This window comes from Nanorana parkeri, unplaced genomic scaffold (genome assembly GCF_000935625.1).
Source record: "Nanorana parkeri isolate BGI_ZX_2015 unplaced genomic scaffold, ASM93562v1 scaffold116, whole genome shotgun sequence".
Classification (NCBI taxonomy): Eukaryota; Metazoa; Chordata; class Amphibia; order Anura; family Dicroglossidae; genus Nanorana; species Nanorana parkeri.
The window spans coordinates 464403-486173 of record NW_017306384.1 but is presented as its reverse complement, the minus strand read 5'-3'; the positions used below and the strand labels follow the sequence as shown (position 1 = coordinate 486173).

Genomic DNA, 21771 nt, shown 5'->3' with positions numbered 1-21771 from the left:
AAACTATAATTATGTTTGGTAAGAACCCAGAGAGGGTGGTACACAAGCTGTAGTTTTCATTCAAAATTGAAATACAGGTTTTAATGTGTCTTTGGTAAAAGTTTTAAATATATGCAGCTGCTGTCACTGACCATGTCTTAGCTTTATACTACAACTCCCAGCATGCTTTGAGGTAGTGCCTTGTTAACAGAGTAGTTTGTTTTAACTGGGGAGTCGCTCACAAGTAATAGCAGAGAGCTGAAGGCTGGGAGTGTTACTGGGAATAGTATTATATTATTGGTGGCAGAAATCTGTCATTGCAGGTAGTATGACTATGTTGGCCCGGAGATTAGCTTTAAGTAACCGTTGAAGTGCACTTTAAAGGTCACCCCTAATTTACCAATGCCTACTATAATCCACTGATCAATGCCTGTATTTTGGCCCAGTTTCTATGGACCGTGTCATTTCATGGGGCATTAGGGACAACTAGAAAGAATGGTTAATGAAATGGCTCCAATATGGACTTGTGGACCAGTATAATACTGGAGGTCAGCTGCAGAGTAAATGTATACTGTGACCTGTTGTATTTTTGCATTACACCACTGATTGGATGTTTTTTTCATCACATGTTCATACACTCTAGACTTTCTGAAATGCCAATGTTGACAAGAGTCGGGCAATATTTAAAGCTGAACTCCAGGTTAAATACTGGGCTGAAATACATATATAGGAGCTGTTTCATCTTCCAATGGATTTGGATTTTTGTGAATCTAGTCCAGAACCAGACCAGGCTGGTGACCCGACTTTTCTTCTGCTGCAGTTAGGCAAAAAAGCTAGGTCACCTCCCTGCCCCCCGCCTATGATAGATCAGAGAATGAGAAGCGGTAGGTTACACACTGCTGATCACACTGCTCTCTCCTTCTGTCAACAAGTTCTTGATAGCACATGTCCATACAGCAAACCTGCTGCTGTTGTACAGGGAAGAGGCTGTTACTAAGTCAAATCAGGTAATTACACCAGCTGCATGAAAACATTTTATTATGTTTTAATAAATTCATAACTGCATTCATTTTCTGTTTTTATATCTACCTAGAGTTCAGCTTTAAAGTAGAAACTGTTCCATGAAAATTATGTTTAGTAGAATAAAAAGGCTACAACATTTTTTAAAGAAATTGCAATACTTTATTTAAATAGCACTACATAATTTAAATACTGTTTATTTTTCTACAGCCATTCACAAGTATTTACTCTTCGCTTTCCTTCTGCAAGAAAAAAGAAAAAGAAAAAATAGGTAAGGAACAAGAAGTAATTTTAGGAAGAAAATTCAGTGCCATAATATAAAAAATGTTGTTATACCTTTCCTCCAATGTCACGGCTCTTAGCCCTGATCTTGTTGACTTGGGACTCAGCAATGTCAGCTCTCTCTTCGGCCTCTTCAAGCTCATGTTGAACCTTCCTGAAGCGGCCCAGGTGAGCATTGGCTTGTTCCTCCTGAAGAACGGGGTTAATCAATCGTTAATGACATTCTGAATTTATACAACAATATGTCATGATAACCTTATATCTGGCTTAAAGTCTATCTTGCTTAAAATCGGTCTAGTCTATGAAGAAAATGCATTTTATAAACATAATTTTAGTTCGCACTTACAGATTCCTCAGCCTGTCTCTTGTAGGCCTTGACCTTCAGCTGTAGTTTATCAACCAGATCCTGCAGCCTGAGGATGTTTTTCCTGTCTTCCTCAGTCTGAAAAAGAAAATAAATTTACAGCATTCAGAATACCACCATGTTTGTAACAAAAGCAGTTTAACCCAAGAACTGCATACATTTTCCCAGTTATTAATTACATGTGTGTACCTGGTAGGTCAGTTCCTTAACCCTCCTTTCGTATTTGCGAACGCCTTTAATTGCCTCAACTCCACGTTTCTGTTCATTGTCAACCTCATTCTCCAGTTCACGCACCTGTGGGGAACATATTCAGTAAAGAATATTGTTGTAATATTTAGATTTGCTAGTGTCCTCTAATCTCTACCACATTTGCATTTAGAATACTTACTCTGGCTTCCAGTTTCTGGAGCTGCTTCTTGCCACCCTTTAATGCCAGCTGTTCAGCTTCATCCAGACGGTGCTGCAGGTCCTTCACAGTCTGTTCAAGGTTCTTCTTCATCCTCTCCAGGTGGGCACTGGTGTCCTGCTCCTTCTTCAGTTCTTCTGCCATCAGAGCAGCCTTAAAAAGTATGAAGAAACAGTCAGTTGAAATGTTGACTTAGGTATAATTTGTGCTATGAGTTTGTGGAAGAATGGATATGTACATCAGTGATGGCCTTTTTGGCTTTGTCTTCAGCGTTTCTTGCCTCCTGGACAGATTCTTCAAGTTCATTCTGCATCTGTGCAATGTCACCTTCTAATTTTTTCTTGCTGTTGAGTAGGCTGGTGTTCTAGAAAAAAAGATTAGGTGTATTATTTAGCATTTAATGAAATAAGGTAACATTCATTGGTAAATCTAGTGGTGTTTAGTAGTAGATTCTACCTGTGAGTGAAGAAGCTGCAGACGTTCACTGGAATCCAGAAGTTCCTGTTCTGCGATCTTGCGAGATCTATCTGTTTGTTCTAGAGCAGACCTGGACTCTTCAATCTCAGCTTGTTGCAGGTTATTTCTGCGTTCAATCACAGCAACTTGTTCCTTCAGGTCTTCGTTTCCTCTCAAGACATCATCTAACTGCAGCTGGGCATCCTAGATGACAAAGATCGTGCAGTTGTAAGCCATCAATATGACTACTTTTAATAGAGCTGTGTATTTTATACAACAAAAACTAATTATAATACCTTGTGCTAGCGTAATGTTATTGTATATTTTACTTGCTCTTTTGTGGGGAGGGCTCTTAATTTACTAATAGGATTATTGATTATCACTTAATTCAGTTTAACTACGTTACTGTTTTATTTGTGTTATTAGAGATACCTTCAGCTGTCCCTGAACATTTCTGAGCTGTTTCTGTGCTTCTGCAGCCTGGCGGTTGGCATGGCTGAGTTGGATCTCAAGCTCATTCAAATCTCCTTCCATCTTCTTCTTCAGTCTCAGAGCATCATTTCTGCTCCTGATTTCAGAGTCCAGTGTGCTCTGCATGGTGTCAATAGCTCTCTGGCTGTTTCTCTTCAGCTGTTCAATCTCCTCGTCTTTCTCTGCAATCTTCCTGTCCACCTCAGATTTAATCTGGTTCAGCTCAAGCTGGACACGGAGGATCTTGGCTTCTTCATGTTCCAAAGATCCCTTTTAAAAAGGAACACAAAAAATAAAATTAAGTTGTCAGACTTCTTACACTCAGAAAAGTCATGCCAAAATAAAACCAATCCACATTATCAGTTCATTTTCAAGTTTTAATTCCATACCTCAGCTTCCTCCAAAGCAGCCTGAAGGTCACTCTTCTCCTGTTCAACCTGCTTCTTGGTCTTCTCAAGTTAATTAATGGACTTTCCAGTCTCACCAATCTGTTCAGTGAGATCTGAGATCTCCTCTGGTGAAAAGAGAGTCAAACAAATGTTACACTTAATTAGTCGTGCACATGCCAGTATAATGAATTTAAAATTTCTGCAGGTCCTTCACAGTCTGTTCAAGGTTCTTCTTCATCCTCTCCAGGTGGGCACTGGTGTCCTGCTCCTTCTTCAGTTCTTCTGCCATCAGAGCAGCCTTAAAAAGTATGAAGAAACAGTCAGTTGAAATGTTGACTTAGGTATAATTTGTGCTATGAGTTTGTGGAAGAATGGATATGTACATCAGTGATGGCCTTTTTGGCTTTGTCTTCAGCGTTTCTTGCCTCCTGGACAGATTCTTCAAGTTCATTCTGCATCTGTGCAATGTCACCTTCTAATTTTTTCTTGCTGTTGAGTAGGCTGGTGTTCTAGAAAAAAAGATTAGGTGTATTATTTAGCATTTAATGAAATAAGGTAACATTCATTGGTAAATCTAGTGGTGTTTAGTAGTAGATTCTACCTGTGAGTGAAGAAGCTGCAGACGTTCACTGGAATCCAGAAGTTCCTGTTCTGCGATCTTGCGAGATCTATCTGTTTGTTCTAGAGCAGACCTGGACTCTTCAATCTCAGCTTGTTGCAGGTTATTTCTGCGTTCAATCACAGCAACTTGTTCCTTCAGGTCTTCGTTTCCTCTCAAGACATCATCTAACTGCAGCTGGGCATCCTAGATGACAAAGATCGTGCAGTTGTAAGCCATCAATATGACTACTTTTAATAGAGCTGTGTATTTTATACAACAAAAACTAATTATAATACCTTGTGCTAGCGTAATGTTATTGTATATTTTACTTGCTCTTTTGTGGGGAGGGCTCTTAATTTACTAATAGGATTATTGATTATCACTTAATTCAGTTTAACTACGTTACTGTTTTATTTGTGTTATTAGAGATACCTTCAGCTGTCCCTGAACATTTCTGAGCTGTTTCTGTGCTTCTGCAGCCTGGCGGTTGGCATGGCTGAGTTGGATCTCAAGCTCATTCAAATCTCCTTCCATCTTCTTCTTCAGTCTCAGAGCATCATTTCTGCTCCTGATTTCAGAGTCCAGTGTGCTCTGCATGGTGTCAATAGCTCTCTGGCTGTTTCTCTTCAGCTGTTCAATCTCCTCGTCTTTCTCTGCAATCTTCCTGTCCACCTCAGATTTAATCTGGTTCAGCTCAAGCTGGACACGGAGGATCTTGGCTTCTTCATGTTCCAAAGATCCCTTTTAAAAAGGAACACAAAAAATAAAATTAAGTTGTCAGACTTCTTACACTCAGAAAAGTCATGCCAAAATAAAACCAATCCACATTATCAGTTCATTTTCAAGTTTTAATTCCATACCTCAGCTTCCTCCAAAGCAGCCTGAAGGTCACTCTTCTCCTGTTCAACCTGCTTCTTGGTCTTCTCAAGTTCATTAATGGACTTTCCAGTCTCACCAATCTGTTCAGTGAGATCTGAGATCTCCTCTGGTGAAAAGAGAGTCAAACAAATGTTACACTTAATTAGTCGTGCACATGCCAGTATAATGAATTTAAAATTATAGAAATAAGTAAACAGATTTGAAATGTAAGAAATCACATACGTTGCAAATTCTTGTTCTCGCGTTTCAGGGTTTCAACTTGCTCCAGAGCCTCTTCATAAGCATTCTTCATCTTGAAAATCTCTGTACTGAGGCTACGAGCCTCTTTCTGAGCGGCCTCCAGTTCAGCCTGAGCCTCCTCATACTTCTGCTTCCATTCTGCCAGGACCTGAAATTATGTACAGGTATAAAATGTTTTCCAAATAATTTAAAAGTTATTACAATTGTAATATGTTTGGACATTTACCTTATCAAAGTTCCTCTGCTTCTTGTCAAGAGAAGCTGCTGCACTATTTGCTCTTTCTACATCAACCATGAGGTCTTCAACCTCAGACTGCAACCTCTGCTTGGTCTTTTCCAAGGAGGCACACTTAGAGTTCACAGCTTCAACCTGTTCCTCAGCATCCTGCAAACGCTGAGCCAGCTTCTTCCTGTAAAGCAAAAAATTAACAATTTTATGTAATGGTTCAATAGTAGTTTGTTGAAAACAAATCTACTGTGTTCCAACTTACTTTGCCTCCTCCAGCTCCTCTGTGCGCTGAATGGCATCAGTTTCATATTTGGTCCTCCATTGGGCAACTTCACTGTTAGCCTTGGACAAAGAACGCTGAAGCTCAGCCTTGGCTTCCTGTTCCTCCTCATATTGCTCACGGAGCAAGTCATTGTCATGGCGAGCAGACTGCAGGGCATGGGCAAGGGCATTCTTGGCCTGGAGTATGCAGATAAGCATTGTTTGGAATACATGTAGTGGATTTATAATACATTTATTATTTGAACAATTTTTGTTTAACGTAACATCACAATAATACCTTTGTTTCCTCTTCAAGCTGTCTCTTGAGTTCCTCAACCTGCTGAGTGAAGCCCTGCTTTCCTCTGGAAAGCTGGGAAATAAGAGTCTCTTTCTCTTCAAGCTGGCGAGACAGTTCACCTGGAATCATATGAAATATCACATATAAAAAAACACTGCATTCAATACACATCACAGTGCATGTAAAGTATTCACTTCTTACTTCTCTGAATACACTTGCAATACCATTGGGTTGTTTTTTTGGCTACTACTTCAGCTATCTATAAGGTACTTTTGTTACATTTATTACCTTTAGTATCATATTACAGTCCTTTTAACTTACCAGCCTCAGTCTGGAGACGTGCTTTCTGGGTAGTTAGGTCATTAAGTAAACGCAGATGTTCATCATCCTTAGCCTTAACTTCACTCAGTTGGTCCTCAACCACACGGTTAACTTTCTCGAGGTTGGACTACAAAAACATTTAGTAATATTATTGTTTTCATTCTAGAATAATGATTAAAAAAGAATAATAAAACTTGTATATATTAGAAATTAATTACCTTAGATTTAGAGACACTCTCCAGGTTGCTGGCCAGGTCATCAACCTCCATCTTCAGCTCACTCTTCTCTTTCTCCAGCTTTTGCTTAACGCGCTGCAGGTTGTCAATCTGTTCTCCAAGCTCAGCAACACTGTCAGCATGCTTCTTGCGCAAAGCAGAAGCAGTGGCTTCATGCTGAAGAGTAGCTTCTTCAAGGTCACGTCTCACTTTCTGGAATTCAGCTTCACGCTTCTTGTTCACCTCAATCTGGGCAGATGTTGCACCGCCAGCTTCTTCAAGTCTTTCACTGATTTCTTCCAGTTCTCTGGAGAGATCAGCTCTCTGTTTTTCAACCTTGGCACGTGCTGCCCTCTCAGCTTCAATTTCCTCCTCAAGTTCTTCAATGCGGGCCTAAATAGAGCAGGTTATTATTATAGGGGTTTTCATATTCATAGTTAATGAGAAAATCATAGATATTAAGATTTTGTAATCCATTGCTTTACCTGCAGTTCCTTTATCTTCTTCTGCAGTTGAGACCCAAGGGATTGTTCATCCTCGATCTTTCCTTGGAGTTGGCTGACTTCAAAGTCCTTCCTGGGAATTAAGGTTAAAACAAGGTATAAATGTTGTCTGAATGTTCAGGTTTTTTATTTAAAAAAAATTTAGAGAGCTATCCTTACTTTTTCAGTTTTTCATCAGTTTGCTGCTTTTCATTTTCAAGATCCATGACTGTTTCCTGGGACAGTTTCAGGTCACCTTCTAGCTTTCTCTTGACCCTCTCCAGGTCAAGACGGAGTTTCTTTTCTTGTTCCAGAGAACCTTCCAGCTGCAGGTATATACATTTAGTTGAATAATGTGTCCGTTGTTAAAAACATGGTAGATTACAAATGTTGTTTTAGGATACTCACATCATCTACTTGCTGTTCCAGCTTTGTCTTTGATTTGGTCAAGGAGCTGACTTTGTCTTCCTCAGCTTGAAGGTCATCAAGAGTTTGCTGATGAGCTTCCTGAAGAGCTTTCTTTTCCTTGGTGAGTTTGGAGACATTTTCATCAAGGGATGCCAATTCTTCAGTAAGATTTTTAACCTGTAAGTAAAAGGAACAAAGATTAACATACATATTTTTACTGTGTTTTGTATTAGGAAGTGGACTTTACTTTTCCTGTTGCTTATACCTTATTTTCTGTTGCATGCTTTTCCTTTTCTACTTTTGCCAGAGTGAGTTCCAGGTCATCAATGTCTTTCTTCAGCTCTGAACATTCATCTTCCAGTTTCCTTTTTTTGGCTGTCAGTTCAGCGTTGCTTTCTTCTTCATCTTCAAGTCTCTCAGTGATCTCCTTGATCTTTGATTCCAGTTGAATCTTGCTCTTGATAAGCCCTTCACATCTCTCCTCAGCATCAATCAGAGTTTCAGATTCCTGTTGTAAATATTTTTTTTTTGAGTACCTGATAACTTTTGGTTAAAAATATTTTTTTTAAACAGTGTATTGCTATGTAATTCTACCTACCGACTGGACTTGGAGCAATAACTCATTCTTCTCCTGCAGCAGGACAACCAGTTTCTCCTCTAGTTCCTTCTTCCTAGCTTCTGCCTTAACCAGAGCTTCCTTGGTCTTTTCAAACTCTTCCTTCATGTTGGCCATCTCTTTCTCAGTCTCTGCACTCTGCAGGAGAGGCTTAATCTTGAAGTACAATTTCATCCATGGCCAGTGTTTGACATTCATGAATGACCTGACATTGTACTGGATGATATAGATGGCTTCCCTGTTTAGGAAATGATTATAATTTCAGTTGTTTCCTTGCCAGCAGATAAAGTGATCTGTACTGTATTAAATTAAGTACATAATAAATGTTACCTTCTTTCCGTCATCTTCTTAAACTCAACTCTCATCAAGTAACCTCTACACAGAGCCTGAGTACGAGTGATAAGTTGTGCCAACTTTTCATCTCTCATCTCTTCCAGGGTACCCAGGAGACCAGCTTTGAAGAATACCTTCAACAAGAGAAATATGTCATTTTAAATTCAAATATTTAAAATGTAAAATGTATTGTACTCAGGCAGTTGCTGCTCCCATACCTTGGTGTGCCCAAATTTATACTGAGTGTGGTCAACATCAATGGAGCCCAAGAGTTTTTCAGCTGCCTTCTTGCTGTCAATAAACTGACCCTCTGGGATTGCACTGGCATTCAGCACCTTGTAACTTTAGTAAAAAAAAAAAAAAGTTTGGAATTAATGGTCAGTCTCAAAGTGTATGAATAAATCATCATATATGGTGATTAAAATGTTTGAAATGCTAAATATTTCATTTTTAATTCCCAAATCACAAATATAATGCCATTATCCATCCTTAATGTTTCAATAGTTTTCATGGACTAAACAAGAATGTTTACAATGTGCATGAAAATTTACCGTTGCTTAAAGTCAGCGTAGATGATTCTGCTGGGGAATCCCTTTCTGCAGATTCTGATACCTTCCAATACACCGTTACACCTCAGCTGGTGAATGATCAGGTGGTTATCCATGATACCTGGAAATCAATAAGTTTAGAAATCTTAATGTCTGAGGTGACCACAACAACTACAGTTCCTCAATGTTTGGTGTATGCAAAACAAAAAGGATAATAAAATTGTACCTGGAGTTTTGGTCTCGTTGGGGATCAGACAACGCACAAAGTGAGGGTGAGTGCTTCTCAAGGTGGACATCAGCTTGCCCAAGTTTTCCTGTAACGTACACAGTATATAGTAAGATGTACTGCACAGTATAGAAATATGTGACTGCCAATATATGGAAAACTGCTAATACCTTTCTTTCATTTCACAAATAGTACTTTCTTTTAACTATGCCTAAGATGCACATGTAAGCCTTAATGCATATTAAAAGTCATACTAACTCTGAACAGACAAGACACAGTTTGGAAAGAGGATCCCTTCTTCTTCTTTCCACTTTTGCTGGCAGCATCTGATAATAAAACATAAATGAAGAGTCATTATCTTAATTTAAATGTAAAGGTAAAAAAAAAAACTTAAAGAAAGGCAAACTGCTCACCATCAGCAGCATTGAAGTTGGCGTACAGGTTGGCCAGCAGTTTCATTGCAGACTTCTGGTACAGCTGGATAACAGATTCATTCAATGGATCCTTATTCTTGTCCAGCCAGCCACTGATGTTGTAATCCACAGTACCAGCATAGTGCACAAGAGAGAAGTGAGCCTCAGCCTTTCCTTTGCCAGGTTTGGGCTTCTCAAAGTTCTTGCACTTGCCAAGATGCTGCTCGTACAGCTTGTTCTTGAAAGATGTGTCAGTGGCCTTGGGAAACATGCACTCCTCTTCAAGGATGGAGAAGATGCCCAAAGGCTAATAACAAAAGATAAGTGTTAACATAATTACATACAACACATACATTTGCCAGTATCTCCATAATAAAATTGGCATATATGAATTTACCTTCTCAATAAGCTCAATGCAGGAAGCCAAGTCCATACCAAAGTCAATGAACTCCCATTCAATACCTTCCTTCTTGTATTCTTCCTGTTCCAGGACAAACATGTGGTGGTTGAAGAACTGCTGCAGCTTCTCATTGGTGAAGTTGATGCAGAGCTGTTCCAAGCTGTTAAACTAGAGTTAAAAAAAAAGTTAGGAAATAGACTAGATTGGCCATGACAGGATTACACCCTTGAGTAGTTTAAATTTAGCTTACATCAAAGATCTCAAATCCAGCAATATCCAGCACACCGATGAAGTACTGTCTTGCTTGCTTGGTGTCAAGCTGCTGGTTAATACGAGTGACCATCCACAAGAAGAGTTTCTCAAAAACGGACTTGCAGAGTGCACCAACAGCGTTGTTGACCTAAAGGGGAGAGCAAAATCATTTGTTAATATATTATAGAATATATAGTTTATTTTATTATGTGGTTATTTTTTTTTCCTTTTTATCATACCTGTGGTACAGTTTGTCCCTTGGTGACAAACTCATTGCCGACCTTTACTCTTGGGTAGCACAAACACTTCAGTAAATCAGCAGAGTTGTAACCCATGAGATAAGCAATCTTGTCAGCAACTGGATATAAGACGTATAGTGTGAAAAAATCATAGTAGCATGGATCAAAAAAAAATCATAAAATAAACTGTAAAATAAAAGACAAACCCTCATTGCCATCTGGCTCAGCCTGCTCCTCCCTCTGTTTCTGCTTGAACTTCATGTTGCCGTGATGCATGACTGCACCGGTCAACTTGTAGATGCCAACCTTTTCTTCTGGGGTGAATCCCAGGATGTCAATGGCAGTCTGTTGGAAAAACAGCTCTGATTATTTAGTGCCTTTAACACATTCAGAAAATCTTCTGTGAACATTTTTGAAAAAGTTTCTTTTTCCAAGATTTTAACTACTTACATCAGTGGCGAGCAACTCCTCTTCATCATCAATACTCTTCACAACAATTTCACCCTGGCTGATTGAGTGGTAGTCATATGGGTTGGTGGTCACAAGAAGCATCTCTGAACACAAACACATTATATAAAAATGATTAATGCTATGTTTTAATTACGCATGCTTATGGTTTGCAAGTGTCATTTCTGTGTTTATCATCTGTAAAGAAATGTGAGCATACCAACAATCTCTGGTTTCTTGTTTGTCAAGATCTGGTAGAAGATGTGGTAGCTTCTTTCAGCTGACAGCTGGAATGTTACTCTGGATTTTTCCAGCAGATCTGTAAGTGTTCATAGAATGGTAAATGTCACAGGAAAGGCATATTGTCACAATGGCAAGAACAAAACTGAGATTTAAAATGTCTTACATGTTTCAATATCAGCTGAAGCCAGCTTTCCAGTGGTACCGAAATGGATTCTAATAAATTTACCCTAAACAGTGTGTATAAGAAAGCAAAGTTATAGATAATGCAGTGACAGTGAATCCAAATGTGAGCTTTATTTCAAATTATACTCACAAAACGGGAGGAGTTGTCATTTCTCAAAGTCTTGGCATTACCGAAGGCTTCTAGCAGAGGGTTAGCCTGGATGATTTGATCTTCTAGAGTACCCTAAAGATAAAGATGTATAAAGATTCAGCATCTTCACAATGAATGCATATTTAAGGATATACCTTGCTCAGCTAGGATCAGTGTTTTTGTCAAAAGCACCAATAAATATATGTAGATGATTTCATTGGATGGCTGACTATTTCTACCTTCACAGATTTCTAACTTTGTAAATCAATAATATAACAGAAGTACTGTATTAACATGTTTGTATTCTTATTTGATAAACTGTTGTTTTTGTAGTGTAAGCCCAATGCCTGGATGAGTTCACATTGAGGTTCATACCTACATAGTTGTTGTGCTGCCAGAACTTATTGTAAGGCAAAGAGGTATATAATCAGATTTAAAAAGCCAAGTGTTTTCAATGGCTACTAGATGTTCTACTATGGAGCACCTTAGCTTGCAATTTTTGTTTAGTCCTCATTATGTAAGTACAAGGCTGTTTAAACCGGTCTGAGCTAGCAGCTTTTTATGTAGTAAATAACATCCTAATTACATTAGCTGTTTCACAGTCAGAAACCAATACTGTAATGCTGAGCCTGTATCATATTTCTTGAACACTGCAAGAACACATTAACTGTGAAGGACAGAACTATGATCAGAGCGTAGTTATATTTGTCGCTATACACGACTCTCATAAATCCCCATGTAGTAATCAAAGTCTTGACATTATCACTCAACGCATCACCCTAATTACATAACTCTGTTAACACTTGTTTATGTAATACAGTCCCCAAGCATGCAAAGGAAGCACCTAGGAATTTTAATATGTATGCTATTACTTTATTTTGTATTCCCACAAGAACATATAATATGCTACTACTGTACTAGTGGTACAGCATTCCACAGTTTAACCTCATTGACCTTCCTGTACTAATGGTAAAATATTCTTTAGCTCATATGCATCTAATATCTCCTTTTTGTGTCTACATTCTTTGGGGGGGGGGGGAATATTTTAATACTGCTTTACATTGATTTTGGATGTACATATTATTAATCATCTCTAACTTGTCTTTTTTTACAAATAAGACAAGTTCCGTTTTTTAACCTTTTGTAAAAGGGAGACCTGCCATCCTTTTCACTAATTTAGTTTGGACTTCCTTTGTATCCTCTTTAAATCTTTTATGTCCTTTATAGTGGTATGTTGCCGAAAACTGTATTCCATACTCAAGATGTGGCCTTAGTGTCTTATTTGGGACAATATCATACTTTATTATACTTTTCATCATGTGCTTTTATCTCATCTTTTATACTGCTGCTTGCCATTTAGTGCATTAAAAAACAAGTTTTAAAGTTAAACACATAACTTGCTTGAAAGTTGAGCACGCACCTTGTTGGAGGTCTCCTTCTTTTTACCAGCTTCACCAATAGCTGCAATTGTTGCAAAGTACTGGATGACACGCTTGGTGTTGACAGTCTTTCCGGCACCAGATTCTCCAGTAATCAGGACAGACTGATTTTCACGATCTGTCAAATGCAAATGTGTGTTAAAACTGATTTAAAACCATATAAGGGGCTCCTGAAAATATCAAACAAACAGAGGAGGATAGTTCAGTACCTGTATTCATAAACTGATAAGCGTTATCAGAGATGGAGAAGATGTGTGGTGGGGCTTCCATACGCTTCTTGCCTCTGTAACCGCCAACAACTTCAGGATTGTACACTGGCAGCCACTTGTAGGGGTTGACAGTGACACAGAAGAGCCCAGAGTATGTCTGTAATATATTATGAAGTATATGATGTTAGTTTTATGAAACAACTGTGACTTATTAAAACATCACACTGCTTAAACAGAAACTTCAGATTTTACTCAAAAAAATAGTTCATGCAAGTTTATTGCATGCCGTGTCAAAAACAAAACCCCTGGGGACACATCATATATCTCCCATGGAGTCACAGGAGTATGCTGCAGGGAGCAGCGCTGCGACATTACATTTCAGCACCTTTTGCAGCATTTTGGGCACGCAGTATAAAAATTTACAAAGGAGGTTAGGTTTTGAAGCTAAGTACCAAGACCTCTTTTTTTTACTTCTGATTCAGCTACTAGATTCAGACTTTCAGATAACAGCTGTTATTTTCCAGGGTAGGTTAACTATTTAGCAGGTTTGGTTGTATTAATTTACTGATGCATAAAAAAAATCACTAAAAATGTTAATTAAGCATAGATTTTTTTGATTTAAAATAAGATATTGTATTTTTAAGAGTGTTGCAATAACACATTTTACATTTTCTTTTAAACCATGACTTTTCATCTCAGGCTTAATATGAAGACATTGAGACTTACGTAGATCATCCAGGCTGCATAACGCTCTTTGAGGTTATACAATACAGATGCTTCATTCAAGTGAGTCATCATCGCCATGTCTTCAATTTTATCGTACTTGGGAGGATTCTGGGGGTAAACTTGGCTTTCTTTGACTGTCACAGTCTGAAATGAAAAAGGATATTTTTAATACAAAAAAGTGTAATTTAATGATGTTTATTACTTTAAAATTAAAAATATGCTGTAATAGTTACCCTGTTATCATCAGTCTTTACGGTGATTTTACCATCTTCCCGAGCGCTGATGATACCCTTCACGTAGAGTTCCTTTTGGTCATCTACAAAGCATGTGTTCTTGGCATCAAAAGGTTTGTTCTGGGCCTCCAGTCTTTCCTTGTCAGATTTACGAAGGTATTGGGCAGCCGGACCGAAAACAGCCATCTCACCGTCACCCATGTTTGCTGGTTTCTGTAGGAAAATGTATTATATTAATAATCCTGTGATTAGTGAAATGTGGGTTAATATCCGAATGATAACATTAACTACATTAACTGCTATTTGTTATACTATATTTGTGCAATCGGTTAAGATATTAATGATTACACATTTTTACAGGTCTAGTTGACTGTTCCAAAAGTCAGGGCTTCCTTCCCTTGATAGTTGGACACTAACTATCACTAGTGAAGTAAAACACAAGTGCTTATTAGGGCTTAGCTGTACTAATTGCCCCCATAGTCCTGAATTTCAATGGATATAGGAGATGAAAATTACACATAATAGAAAATAAAATAGGAAGGTTCACTTCATGGGATGCACTATATCATAACATTGCAAAGCAATAACTTTGACTTTGAGCAGGTAGAACTAGCTAGAACTGACAAATTCCACTAACTATTGTTGTTGTATAATGGATTAACATGTTTTACAAAGGTAAATTCTAAAGCAATGTGTTATTTACATTAACAACTATTAAATGGGTATGCAACACATGCTGAGGAAAGTACCTGCCATCTAGATTTTTACAAGGCATTTTAAGATTTTGGGGTTATTTCACAGCTGGTGGACTGTAGGTTACTTATGCAGAAGCTAAAGCTGACCATACACAACGGGATTCAATTATTGTGAAATTAAACAGCATTCAACGTGCTGGGTTATCGCCATTTGCCTCTGTTGTACTAGCACAAATGAACAGAAACCCTGACATAACTTTTCAACCCACCATATTGCTTATGACACCTATGACACCATCTGTTTGCACGACATACAGTTTTTTTTGTACAATTTCAAACAGTAGTATGATGTAGCAAACTTCTCCAGGGGCATAGATTGACACACCTGGGTTCTGGGCATGAAATAAGCCGGGTCACCTAAGTTTCCCCAATGTCCATCCCCAAATTCACCCCATTACCATCTGCATCTTAAACTCTGAGCTCTCATTATCCTTCTAACCCAAACATCCCCAAAGCATATAACTTTCTACTAAGCAATTGTCCAGTCTTAATCAGGGGAAATGATTTAGCCTCATGCTTTAACATGCTCAAGGTGATGGCAATATAGAGTCATAAGGCTAGCTAGGATTTATACCTTTACCCCCAGAAGGGGGGTAATTGCAATCACAATCTCTGCTACCCTCCGTTCCTATGCAACTGACCATGTCCTATGTATAGACTGCTCAACACATAGATATGAATCCTATTGCTCAAAGCCACAAATAGGGCTACAGAATCTGTTTTTAAGTTTAATTGAATCAGCCACTTTGAGATTTTTTTTAAATAAAGCAATAGTGTGCAAAGGGCAAAGCCCAATAGGAATCAGTCAGAATTTGTCTTTCACAGATCTGACAGTCCCTGCTATTTCTCCTCCTCTTTGGCCATGTCTTATAGAGTCTTTTAGCCTTAGCTGAAAGTTACAGTAAAGTGAAATCCACTTGCAGCTATGAGTTACTGCACTTGCGTTAAATAAACCTGTGCACCAGCAAAAGGGAGACACAAATGAAACCTTTATATTTCTGTTATTTTTGTCCATACAATACAGAGAAGTTTGTTGTGTCTCAGTTTTGCTGGACAGGATGTGTGTTAAAAAGCATAGTATCAAACAATGTATTAACTGGGTTATTTCTCCTGCCTTCTCCAAACTCTCCACCCTTTGTGAATAACCTTGTGAGTTTTAGAACACCTCCATAGTCCACCTCAGCCAGGAGGCCAGAGAGAACAACAAAACGTGATATCAGTTGGGGTAGCAGTGTGTTTCGTACTCCCCTCTGACTAAACTGCAGCCTTAGCTGACCATAGAGCTGTGCGTAGTTGAGGGACATTGCAATTACAATGTTATAGTTCCTGGAAAAATTCCACTATAATACTGACTAATGAGCTTTTAGTTAAAATACAATGAGGGGAATTTATCAAAACTGGAGCAGACAAAATCTGGAGCAGTTGCCCAGGGCAACCAATCAGCTCCTCTCTTCAGTTTGTTCAGTTGAGATGTAAATATGAAAGAGAGAAGCTTATTGGTTGCCATGCACAGTTGCTCCTGATTTTGTCTGCTCAAGTTTTGATAAATTCCCCTCAGAGTATATAACTAGAGGTCCTGCCCATTGTTCTACTTTTTTTTCAAGTTGATTTTCCCTTTCTCTCTTTCTGTTCCCTCTTGGAAGTACATTCCCCCCATATAATCCTATAGAGATTCCACTAGGGAGCCAGTGACACTGTCATCAGCCCTCTAATTAATTCTTCAGTGAACCTTGTGTAAAGAAAGGAAACAGAAATTTCTGCTCACATCAATGCCCTGGGTGCCACCAGGACAGAAAGTGAGGGGGATTCTCTTAGGAGAGCTATCAGCTTTCTTTGTCACTTAATCAAAAATAATCTAGTATCCAGTGTTTACCACTTACTTGTTAGCACGGGCCAAGATGAAGAAATATGATGGCTCCCTAAAAAGAGAAAAGAAAGATAATTCAAACAAAGTAATATTTGCTGCATTTCTGTTTTCAAGATCCTATGCTCTGTAAAGGAACAAATATCTTGTCTTTACAAATGTAACTTAATGCACATGTGAGAATCTAATTTTCATTACAACTGATATCAATATTATCTTGTACAACCCTTGCTGTTTGGGATGCACAGTTTATTTTCTATCACTGTAGTTAATCTGCTGGCATACAGTTAGCTCAGTGTAGGACTGAGCTACAAGAACTGGTTTTGCTTTACATTGATTTTGGATGTACATATTATTAATCATCTCTAACTTGTCTTTTTTTACAAATAAGACAAGTTCCGTTTTTTAACCTTTTGTAAAAGGGAGACCTGCCATCCTTTTCACTAATTTAGTTTGGACTTCCTTTGTATCCTCTTTAAATCTTTTATGTCCTTTATAGTGGTATGTTGCCGAAAACTGTATTCCATACTCAAGATGTGGCCTTAGTGTCTTATTTGGGACAATATCATACTTTATTATACTTTTCATCATGTGCTTTTATCTCATCTTTTATACTGCTGCTTGCCATTTAGTGCATTAAAAAACAAGTTTTAAAGTTAAACACATAACTTGCTTGAAAGTTGAGCACGCACCTTGTTGGAGGTCTCCTTCTTTTTACCAGATTCACCAATAGCTGCAATTGTTGCAAAGTACTGGATGACACGCTTGGTGTTGACAGTCTTTCCAGCACCAGATTCTCCAGTAATCAGGACAGACTGATTTTCACGATCTGTCAAATGCAAATGTGTGTTAAAACTGATTTAAAACCATATAAGGGGCTCCTGAAAATATCAAACAAACAGAGGAGGATAGTTCAGTACCTGTATTCATAAACTGATAAGCGTTATCAGAGATGGAGAAGATGTGTGGTGGGGCTTCCATACGCTTCTTGCCTCTGTAGCCGGCAACCACTTCAGGATTGTACACTGGCAGCCACTTGTAGGGGTTGACAGTGACACAGAAGAGCCCAGAGTATGTCTGTAATATATTATGAAGTATATGATGTTAGTTTTATGAAACAACTGTGACTTATTAAAACATCACACTGCTTAAACAGAAACTTCAGATTTTACTCAAAAAAATAGTTCATGCAAGTTTATTGCATGCCGTGTCAAAAACAAAACCCCTGGGGACACATCATATATCTCCCATGGAGTCACAGGAGTATGCTGCAGGGAGCAGCGCTGCGACATTACATTTCAGCACCTTTTGCAGCATTTTGGGCACGCAGTATAAAAATTTACAAAGGAGGTTAGGTTTTGAAGCTAAGTACCAAGACCTCTTTTTTTTACTTCTGATTCAGCTACTAGATTCAGACTTTCAGATAACAGCTGTTATTTTCCAGGGTAGGTTAACTATTTAGCAGGTTTGGTTGTATTAATTTACTGATGCATAAAAAAAATCACTAAAAATGTTAATTAAGCATAGATTTTTTTGATTTAAAATAAGATATTGTATTTTTAAGAGTGTTGCAATAACACATTTTACATTTTCTTTTAAACCATGACTTTTCATCTCAGGCTTAATATGAAGACATTGAGACTTACGTAGATCATCCAGGCTGCATAACGCTCTTTGAGGTTATACAATACAGATGCTTCATTCAAGTGAGTCATCATCGCCATGTCTTCAATTTTATCGTACTTGGGAGGATTCTGGGGGTAAACTTGGCTTTCTTTGACTGTCACAGTCTGAAATGAAAAAGGATATTTTTAATACAAAAAAGTGTAATTTAATGATGTTTATTACTTTAAAATTAAAAATATGCTGTAATAGTTACCCTGTTATCATCAGTCTTTACGGTGATTTTACCATCTTCCCGAGCGCTGATGATACCCTTCACGTAGAGTTCCTTTTGGTCATCTACAAAGCATGTGTTCTTGGCATCAAAAGGTTTGTTCTGGGCCTCCAGTCTTTCCTTGTCAGATTTACGAAGGTATTGGGCAGCCGGACCGAAAACAGCCATCTCACCGTCACCCATGTTTGCTGGTTTCTGTAGGAAAATGTATTATATTAATAATCCTGTGATTAGTGAAATGTGGGTTAATATCCGAATGATAACATTAACTACATTAACTGCTATTTGTTATACTATATTTGTGCAATCGGTTAAGATATTAATGATTACACATTTTTACAGGTCTAGTTGACTGTTCCAAAAGTCAGGGCTTCCTTCCCTTGATAGTTGGACACTAACTATCACTAGTGAAGTAAAACACAAGTGCTTATTAGGGCTTAGCTGTACTAATTGCCCCCATAGTCCTGAATTTCAATGGATATAGGAGATGAAAATTACACATAATAGAAAATAAAATAGGAAGGTTCACTTCATGGGATGCACTATATCATAACATTGCAAAGCAATAACTTTGACTTTGAGCAGGTAGAACTAGCTAGAACTGACAAATTCCACTAACTATTGTTGTTGTATAATGGATTAACATGTTTTACAAAGGTAAATTCTAAAGCAATGTGTTATTTACATTAACAACTATTAAATGGGTATGCAACACATGCTGAGGAAAGTACCTGCCATCTAGATTTTTACAAGGCATTTTAAGATTTTGGGGTTATTTCACAGCTGGTGGACTGTAGGTTACTTATGCAGAAGCTAAAGCTGACCATACACAACGGGATTCAATTATTGTGAAATTAAACAGCATTCAACGTGCTGGGTTATCGCCATTTGCCTCTGTTGTACTAGCACAAATGAACAGAAACCCTGACATAACTTTTCAACCCACCATATTGCTTATGACACCTATGACACCATCTGTTTGCACGACATACAGTTTTTTTTGTACAATTTCAAACAGTAGTATGATGTAGCAAACTTCTCCAGGGGCATAGATTGACACACCTGGGTTCTGGGCATGAAATAAGCCGGGTCACCTAAGTTTCCCCAATGTCCATCCCCAAATTCACCCCATTACCATCTGCATCTTAAACTCTGAGCTCTCATTATCCTTCTAACCCAAACATCCCCAAAGCATATAACTTTCTACTAAGCAATTGTCCAGTCTTAATCAGGGGAAATGATTTAGCCTCATGCTTTAACATGCTCAAGGTGATGGCAATATAGAGTCATAAGGCTAGCTAGGATTTATACCTTTACCCCCAGAAGGGGGGTAATTGCAATCACAATCTCTGCTACCCTCCGTTCCTATGCAACTGACCATGTCCTATGTATAGACTGCTCAACACATAGATATGAATCCTATTGCTCAAAGCCACAAATAGGGCTACAGAATCTGTTTTTAAGTTTAATTGAATCAGCCACTTTGAGATTTTTTTTAAATAAAGCAATAGTGTGCAAAGGGCAAAGCCCAATAGGAATCAGTCAGAATTTGTCTTTCACAGATCTGACAGTCCCTGCTATTTCTCCTCCTCTTTGGCCATGTCTTATAGAGTCTTTTAGCCTTAGCTGAAAGTTACAGTAAAGTGAAATCCACTTGCAGCTATGAGTTACTGCACTTGCGTTAAATAAACCTGTGCACCAGCAAAAGGGAGACACAAATGAAACCTTTATATTTCTGTTATTTTTGTCCATACAATACAGAGAAGTTTGTTGTGTCTCAGTTTTGCTGGACAGGATGTGTGTTAAAAAGCATAGTATCAAACAATGTATTAACTGGGTTATTTCTCCTGCCTTCTCCAAACTCTCCACCCTTTGTGAATAACCTTGTGAGTTTTAGAACACCTCCATAGTCCACCTCAGCCAGGAGGCCAGAGAGAACAACAAAACGTGATATCAGTTGGGGTAGCAGTGTGTTTCGTACTCCCCTCTGACTAAACTGCAGCCTTAGCTGACCATAGAGCTGTGCGTAGTTGAGGGACATTGCAATTACAATGTTATAGTTCCTGGAAAAATTCCACTATAATACTGACTAATGAGCTTTTAGTTAAAATACAATGAGGGGAATTTATCAAAACTGGAGCAGACAAAATCTGGAGCAGTTGCCCAGGGCAACCAATCAGCTCCTCTCTTCAGTTTGTTCAGTTGAGATGTAAATATGAAAGAGAGAAGCTTATTGGTTGCCATGCACAGTTGCTCCTGATTTTGTCTGCTCAAGTTTTGATAAATTCCCCTCAGAGTATATAACTAGAGGTCCTGCCCATTGTTCTACTTTTTTTTCAAGTTGATTTTCCCTTTCTCTCTTTCTGTTCCCTCTTGGAAGTACATTCCCCCCATATAATCCTATAGAGATTCCACTAGGGAGCCAGTGACACTGTCATCAGCCCTCTAATTAATTCTTCAGTGAACCTTGTGTAAAGAAAGGAAACAGAAATTTCTGCTCACATCAATGCCCTGGGTGCCACCAGGACAGAAAGTGAGGGGGATTCTCTTAGGAGAGCTATCAGCTTTCTTTGTCACTTAATCAAAAATAATCTAGTATCCAGTGTTTACCACTTACTTGTTAGCACGGGCCAAGATGAAGAAATATGATGGCTCCCTAAAAAGAGAAAAGAAAGATAATTCAAACAAAGTAATATTTGCTGCATTTCTGTTTTCAAGATCCTATGCTCTGTAAAGGAACAAATATCTTGTCTTTACAAATGTAACTTAATGCACATGTGAGAATCTAATTTTCATTACAACTGATATCAATATTATCTTGTACAACCCTTGCTGTTTGGGATGCACAGTTTATTTTCTATCACTGTAGTTAATCTGCTGGCATACAGTTAGCTCAGTGTAGGACTGAGCTACAAGAACTGGTTCTTTAGAGCACACAGCTTGCTGAAACACTACTCACCAGAACTGAGAGGTAACGAGTCTAGGACCCCAGAGAGGCTTATATAGGCCAGCCCCTGTGCCAGCTAACTCCTCATATGGAAGTGGGCTTTACTTTGCCTTAACTGAGCACTCGCACCCAAAGTTGTCTGTTCATCACAAGTAAAAATAACCAACATAATTCAACAGGGGACTCTTGAGGACTCTCTTGTTGAAAGCAACATATACAGCGTATCATTAAAGAAAGGATTGTTTTACACTGAGCTAAGGCTGAGGAAGCTGGGAATGAAGGGAAATGTACAACTTTAAAATAGAATCTCTTATTACTTAATGTAAACTACATATTGCCTCTGCTTTGGGCTATGACTAAAAGGGTTTAA

The 21771-nt window shown here is 38.3% G+C and overlaps 1 protein-coding gene across 3 annotated transcripts; it reads right to left on the bottom strand.

Moving 5' to 3' along the window:
- Positions 1-1223: 1223 nt before the first annotated feature.
- On the bottom strand, positions 1224-18637 carry LOC108784483 (myosin-4-like). 3 transcript variants are annotated; one of them, XM_018553320.1, is made up of 38 exons: positions 18437-18637; positions 18204-18347; positions 17478-17634; positions 17244-17386; positions 11332-11424; positions 11182-11245; positions 10996-11094; positions 10779-10882; positions 10535-10673; positions 10329-10447; positions 10088-10237; positions 9835-10005; positions 9438-9744; positions 9283-9350; positions 9025-9112; positions 8802-8919; positions 8469-8592; positions 8248-8384; positions 7900-8155; positions 7567-7809; positions 7302-7478; positions 7074-7219; positions 6897-6987; positions 6415-6804; positions 6197-6323; positions 5876-5994; positions 5579-5775; positions 5314-5497; positions 5070-5235; positions 4829-4953; positions 4401-4709; positions 3969-4172; positions 3751-3876; positions 2034-2204; positions 1835-1939; positions 1628-1723; positions 1336-1470; positions 1224-1241 (listed from the first exon to the last, which is right to left on the bottom strand). In XM_018553320.1, exons 1-38 carry the CDS (start codon positions 18635-18637, stop codon positions 1224-1226), a joined length of 5811 nt encoding a protein of 1936 aa, XP_018408822.1. The 3 variants fall into 3 exon arrangements, with proteins under 3 accessions (XP_018408822.1, XP_018408820.1, XP_018408821.1); XM_018553318.1 differs by lacking the exon at positions 1224-1241 and having other exon boundaries at positions 1330-1470; positions 9283-9340; positions 9431-9744; XM_018553319.1 differs by lacking the exon at positions 1224-1241 and having other exon boundaries at positions 1330-1470; positions 17250-17386.
- Positions 18638-21771: the final 3134 nt, after the last annotated feature.

Bases quoted from the DNA above. Each gene is read 5' to 3' on its own strand.
- LOC108784483 (XM_018553320.1), bottom strand. From the start codon at position 18,637: ATGGGTGACGGTGAGATGGCTGTTTTCGGTCCGGCTGCCCAATACCTT. The intron at 17,387-17,477 runs GTACTGAACTAT...TGCATTTGACAG, and splicing joins TTATCAGTTTATGAATACAG to ATCGTGAAAATCAGTCTGTC. The intron at 8,156-8,247 runs GTAACATTTATT...TTTCCTAAACAG, and splicing joins AAGAAGATGACGGAAAGAAG to GGAAGCCATCTATATCATCC.